We start from the raw sequence: 6,790 nt of genomic DNA on the forward strand, positions 1-6,790 counted from the left end.
CAAAAACCATCGGAAAAAGCAGTTTCAACTTCGATTTCGTATAGTGGCAACAAGTGAAATTATATCAAATACTAACCTTGTTACGTGCTTAAAGACCTAAGTTGTTGAAGCGCAGTAATAACATTATAATAACAGCAAAACCCAGGACAGCTTCACAGTCGCTGTCCTTGACGGAGAGAGCCTGCCATCCCTCCACTAAGCGAATGGTGTTGGGTAACTGACAAAAAAGACCAAAACCCTTTTAAATTCGGATCAAGGTAAATGTACAAACTGCGGGAACGTAAGTCGGTGGTAAACACGGGTCACAGGAAGAATCTCCACTCCAGCTTTTTTCACCTACATTAACCACTCTAAGGCTAACTTAACCTCATCCCACCCAAATAGTGCCAGGGTGGTTAATCTTTAGGTGAAGTAAGCTAGGGTGACGATTCTTCAGATGATCCATAAACGTTTCATGAGGTAATGAAGGTGGAAGAGTAAGAGATAAAAAAAAAAAACAGGTGAAGTTGAACGACACAAACCTATTCTGAACATAAGTACAATACGTACAAACTGAAACATGTCACTATCAAAATGGTCTCAACCGTTAAGATCCTGAGGTAATTCAATTGTTTAACTAATTTCCACCAAACTCAAGCATCTCTCTAAGATGATGAGTAAAAAAAACGAACATCAAAATTATAAGTTAAAAATATTTCTTTCCAACCCAATAAAAATTACGTTAGTGAACAAAGGCTTTGTTAGATTAAGACATTCGTACCCCCACTGTAGCCGGTTAAGGAGGCAATGGCATCAAACAAACAACAGCAGTCATGAACGCAAGCTTAACATCAATAAATGAAGGTAAATCTACTGCAGCATCACGCCAAAGGGCCATCACTCCTGAAAATTACTGAAAATGTTGAATACAAAATTCTTCTCTGGTCCTATTATCGTATATCCAAATACAGAACCCTGTTGATATTCGTTCAAGTTATCGTGTTCATAACTCCTGAACAAAAGCGTGCATTCCAATGCACCCAAGGATCCGGGTGGGAGCTGACCCCCACCTGCCCCCCAAACCCTTCCCCATTTAATTTGCACACTTTAATATTCACCGCCTTAACAGGTAGCGAACAAAATCGATCCTTCAGAATAGCCCAGATAATGGTCCGAAAATCATCTTATTGAAGGAATTTTTTTAGATAGGTTTAGAAATTGTCTAAAGGATCCCGAGCGCACCTATGAAACAAACCTTATCAATCATACACTGAAGTACTTAGTACGGCTGAGACACTCACCATTACTGTGTTAAAGTCAATCTTTAATCTAACAACACCAGGTTTGTATAAAGGTTATAAATGCCAGATGAGCTAACTATCGCACCTGAACTGTAACTGATAAGAAAGGTACCGGTAAGGTAAAACTACCATAAAGCGAGACAAAAAACATTTTCCTCACATAGAGCCGTGAGGGGAGGGGAGGGAGAGGCATCATAATACCGTTTTTTTCCCAGTGGGTCAATACCTGTGGAAACGAAACATCACACGACTTGCCTCATTCTGATCTAACAAGGAAATGCTGCAATCAACAATCCAAAAGCCGTGTTCCAAATGCAGCATATAAGGGTGCTACTATAGCGTGCGGCCTACAAAGATATCTTTAGTCTAACCTAAATATATTGTAGACCGCACGCTATGGTAGTTCCACCCATGACTATATTTTCTTTAATTCATCTTTGGCTGGGAGTACCCTCCTTCGGCAAGTTTTGTCCCTTCCTTTAAAATCTAGGAACTATTTCTGGTTAGCTGAAACAGTGACTAAAAAACAAAACAAAAATCTTTAGTGCATGATATTAAAAGTCCTGTTTATATATTTTCTTGTTGAAATTAATTCTAGGCAGGAGAAACCGATTACAAAGGTACACAGATAGTGAAGCGCATTTGCAACATCATACCAGGCGTCTTTTTATGTGTACCCCATCCTAGGAAAATTTCTAAATTAGTCACTAAAAGACAAATAAGAACATAAGAAAATAAGGAGTCTGCAATAGGCCGGTTGGCCTGTGCATGGCAGCTCCTGTCGAGAGTTACTACCACTCTCTATCATCCATGAACCTATCCAGCCTCCTTTTGAAACTGGATCTACAGTACACTGTCCACATAAACGAAATTAACATATAACGAACATAGAAACAATCACACAACAATCTAATAGGTATGCCAATTTTTCCCAAGCATGCAATTTCCTATCTTGTGTACAAGTGCTAAATGTACGGCAGCTATTTATCGTTTCAACAATGACATGAATATCATGTTCTAACAATGCAGATAGTATACTATTTCTGATAATAACAATACCACTGGACTATTACATCTTAGTTTCAGTATGAATAATGTATCATAAAACAAAATTAATGGTCCTCAAACATCAAACCCACACAGGAACACAATGATTACTAAGTATACTGTACTGTACAGTGCTGCAGTCTAGTGGATACAGCCTCACCTGTTCCAGGGGCGGTGGTTCGATTCCCGGGTGCTCCTAGTTCACACAGTTGTAGATGGGCACCCAAGTTTACAACTTAGGGAAGTGAATGCGGTCGAGTACAGTACCGGCCAAATTGCCTCCGTGTGTATCCACACTCTCTCTAATGGGGAGTCATAAGAAGATATGAATGGAGGAAACTGCAGCGGGCCTATTGACCCATATTGGGCAGTCAGTCCCATTTACACCCAACCCCCATTGCTCATATATCCACCAAGCCTATGCTTGAAGCTATCCAGCGTATTCGAGTTAATGATGATGTTTGGTAACTTGTTCCAATCGTCCACTACTCTATTTCTAAACCAATGCTTACCTATTTCGCGCCTAAATCTAAATTTGTCTAATTTGAAACCACTGCTACGAGTTCGCTCCTGGTTGGATAGTTTGAGTACCTTTATAATGTCCCCTTTGTTTAGCCCTGATTTCATTTATACACCTCATGCCTATGTTACCTACTTCGGTTGAGGCGTTGTGTAAATCTTGGGGAACGACTCGCCATATTACAAAACAAAATAAAGTATTAAGAACATAAGAACATAAGAATGGAGGAAACTGCAGCGGGCCTACATACTAGTCCTCTATTGCTCATATAGCATCCAACCTATGTTTGAAGCAATTCAGCGTATTCTGGTAACTTGTTCCATTCATTACTCTGTTTCCAAACCAGTGTTTACCTATTTCACTAAATCTAAATTTGTCTAATTTAAAACCATTGTTACGAGTTCGCACCTGGTTGGATAATTTGAGTACCTTTGTAATGTCCCCTTTGTTTAGCCCTGTCTTCCACTTATACACCTCTATCAGGTCGCCCCTCGCTCTACGTCTCACGAGGGAGTGCAAATTAAGATGCTTTAACCTGTCTCTATACTCAAGGTTCCTAATGCCCGGGATTAGTCTTGTCATTCTCCTCTGAATTCTTTCCAAGGATTCTATATCCATTCTGTAATACGGTGACCAGAACTGAACCTAATCCAGGTGTGGTCTCACAAGAGCAAGATACAGTTTTAGGATGACCTGAGTCTTGTAACTAACACTCCTTTGTATGAACCCAAGTACTTTATTAGCCTTGTTCATTGTTTACTTGGCTTGTTCCTACTTATCATTACTCCTAAATCTCTCTAGTCGGATTTCTCTATGGCATCGTTGTTCATCTGGTATCTGGTTTCCCTGTTTACATCTCCTATACTGAGTACTTTACATTTGCGAATTTCATCTGCCATTTTTCAGACCATTCGAAAAATTTGTTTAGATCTTCCTGTAGTTTTTGTCCTCGTCAGATTTGATAACACGTCCTATTTTAGTGTCATCAGATGTTGCTGTCTATGCCGATATCTATGTCGTTTATGTATATAATAAACAATAATGGTCCAAAACACTTGTGACGTTGCTCCAATGGGAAGTGCCGTTAATGTCATCCTGTAATGATCAAACAATTACAACGCACAAGATAATGAAAATTGATCTACTTATGGTACTGTACACCGGGATAGGTTAAATCTTTCCCTAGAGCACAATGAACGTTTATGGACACGATCTAAGAAATTTTTCAGCCATTAAAATCGTTTTCTCCCTATAACATACAGTAGTTTCTGCCCATTCGGCGATTGAAAACAGACCACCCTGAATTATAAATCGAATTTTCGCAGATTTGTTCCTGCAAAAATATAGTTCAATGATGTTTTTTGTTTATATAACAAAACGTCGAAGCCACAGTCTCTGTACTATTTCTTTAGGTCGGTACTTTTTTCTCTGCAGTCCCACATTTGCATTAAAAACGGTTTTTGTGAAAATATCGAAAAGAAAATTATCATAATGTTTAAAGGAGACCGACACACCACTACCACTACCCCAGGAATTTACTGCATTCACATAAAAAACGGAGAGGTGCAACAGACACTACCAAACATGAAGTACATGCACTACATTGTTATCCAAAATTGTAGGTACTTATATTTTCCCCATATTCTATACAGGGTAAACTTCCTGTTGACACATTACAACTATGAATATATTACCAGTAAAGGAGAAGACGTACGCTCCAGTGTTTTGGGATAAGTGTCACTTAAAAAAATAAGCCTCACTTGAGCTGTCTATGTACTATTAAAAGCGTACCCCTTGAATTACCTTAGCCCATAAATTTACCAATACTTACGCTACCAAATCCAATGAGATATGGTGGTCCTACTTCCCCATCAATAAGACCAACTAAAAAGAAGACCGGGATGATTGCCTTTGAAGAATTCTTTAAAGCAATTACAGCAGTGTGTTAGTAATACTGTACCATGGGAGGCAATCATCCCCATCTCCCTTGTGGTTAATCCCACTTCAGCGAAAACTTAAGGGTATCCTTAACTTGTACTGTCCAACTCTGTAACCTGACTTACCATTGTAGTTGTCAAAGGCTGTTGGGACATATTCTGTGGGATAGCCATTGGTAGTGTATGAGACGACTAGCGAGGTCTTGCCGACGGATCCATCACCCACCAAGACACACTTGAGCTTGGTCTTGACCTCGCCATCGGGAGACCCCATGAGGTAGGCCGACGCTGTCGGGTCGTGGGGCCGCACCAGGGGAGGCATAGTCGCCCCCGAGCCTCGGTAAATCCAATCGTACGTCGCGCCCTGCCCCGAAGTAGTTCCCAAGGTACTATACGGCGGTCGTTTATACGACTCTGAACTTGAATGAAATAATTCTCGAGTGTACCTGTCGATGGACCGCAAGCTCTTCAACATGAGGCTAAAGGCTCTGTGCCCGGTGATACTGCACACAACTACACTATTAAATACATCAGGATATCAATACCAATGCGATATTTAGTCACATCTAAAATAATATCACTATAATATCAGGCGGCACATGACAAACGCCTTAACACTTGAAGCGAAGACAACACCGCCCCACCCCACAGTCAGACTCACACTGACCCGTGTTGACGACTGAAGAGAGCAACAGCTGATTCCGTGACGTCACAATGAACTCCGCCCATGATTGGCTCAACTTAGCATTCTCCTATTCCAGTATTTACTGATAAGGAGGCAGTAAAACAGCTCCGTTTCAAAGAATAATACTATATTACAATACTATAAAGGTAGTAAACTCACTCAAGCGGAGAAAAACGTCAGACACAAGGTGAAATTACCGATTATAAGAATGATGCCAAAAACTAAATAATTACGTTACTAAAAGGAAATAAATGAATCTATATTATCGTATTAACAAATTTTCTTAATAAAAGTACCATATCCTCAGCTTAATTGTCAATATGAGTGTCGGAATTACTTTTAAAACTTTTATTATACGCAACACGACGCTCTTACATCTCGTGTTTAGCTGAACCAGAGATACCAACCGTCCAAGTCCAAGACGGGTACAAGGGCATTCCAGAATATTTCAGAATAAAGTTTGATTAGATTATATAGATATTAATTTTTTATTTTGTTAGTAATTACTTTATTAGAAGATGTACTTTCGTTATTTATTAGAGTTCATTAGGTAACACGGTACATTTACACTTGGCCATTGTGACTCCCGGAGTGGTAGCAGAGTTGCCAACTTAGCGACTTTGTAGCTAGATCTAGAGCTTTTTGTTTTTTTCTAGTGACATTTTAGAGCGATTTGCGACTTGTCGTAAACCTAGAGATATCCACAGAAATCTAGCGACTTTCTGGATACTTTTGGACTGTCCATGAAAACTCAGTTTTCCTAATTTCGAGCCATAATATGTAGCAACGGGGTTACAGGGACAATACATTTGAACGGGTTGAACTCATAAAACAACTTGGTCAACTCTTACCTGACAACATTCGTGTGCTGCAGTCTATTTCTTTTCTGAGTGCCGATGAATGCTTGAAGCTTATTAAATCAGATATACTTGGTTTGGCACACTTATTTACAGAAGATTCCAGCACCCTTACCAAGATTGATTTCCAGTGGAAAAAACTGCATCACACAATCTGGACAGAAACATCTAACACCCTAAAATTGTGGTCAGAAGTGGCAAATTACAGAGATGCGACAGGTGAAAACCCTTACCATGATCTGGCTGAAGCACTCGCTGCCTTATCTCTTCCGCATTCAAACGCAGATGTAGAGCGCACATTTAGTAATATGAACTTTGTGAAATCAAAATTGCGCAACAAAATGAAACTATCGACATTAAAGGCAATTCTTACAATAAAGTATGGGTTAAAAAGACAGAACACCTGTTGTGCAAGTTATGAACTTCCTAGTGATATTTTAAGAAAGATAGGGACTGTGGAGGCA

General features: G+C 39.6%; 1 protein-coding gene across 3 annotated transcripts in view; it reads right to left on the bottom strand.

Moving 5' to 3' along the window:
- LOC121873020 (rho-related GTP-binding protein RhoV-like) overlaps positions 1 to 5,450 on the bottom strand; it is a 119,809-nt gene extending 114,359 nt beyond the window's left edge. For all 3 annotated transcript variants that reach the window (XM_042376288.1, XM_042376287.1, XM_042376290.1), the window contains exon 1: positions 4,911 to 5,450. In XM_042376288.1, coding sequence (XP_042232222.1) covers positions 4,911 to 5,259 — 349 coding nt within the window. In that variant the 5' untranslated portion in view covers positions 5,260 to 5,450. The remainder of the gene's footprint in view (positions 1 to 4,910) is intronic.
- Positions 5,451 to 6,790: the final 1,340 nt, after the last annotated feature.

The sequence above is a fragment of the Homarus americanus genome, unplaced genomic scaffold (assembly GCF_018991925.1).
Source record: "Homarus americanus isolate GMGI-L3 unplaced genomic scaffold, GMGI_Hamer_2.0 scaffold11022, whole genome shotgun sequence".
In the NCBI taxonomy this organism is placed as follows: domain Eukaryota; kingdom Metazoa; phylum Arthropoda; class Malacostraca; order Decapoda; family Nephropidae; genus Homarus; species Homarus americanus.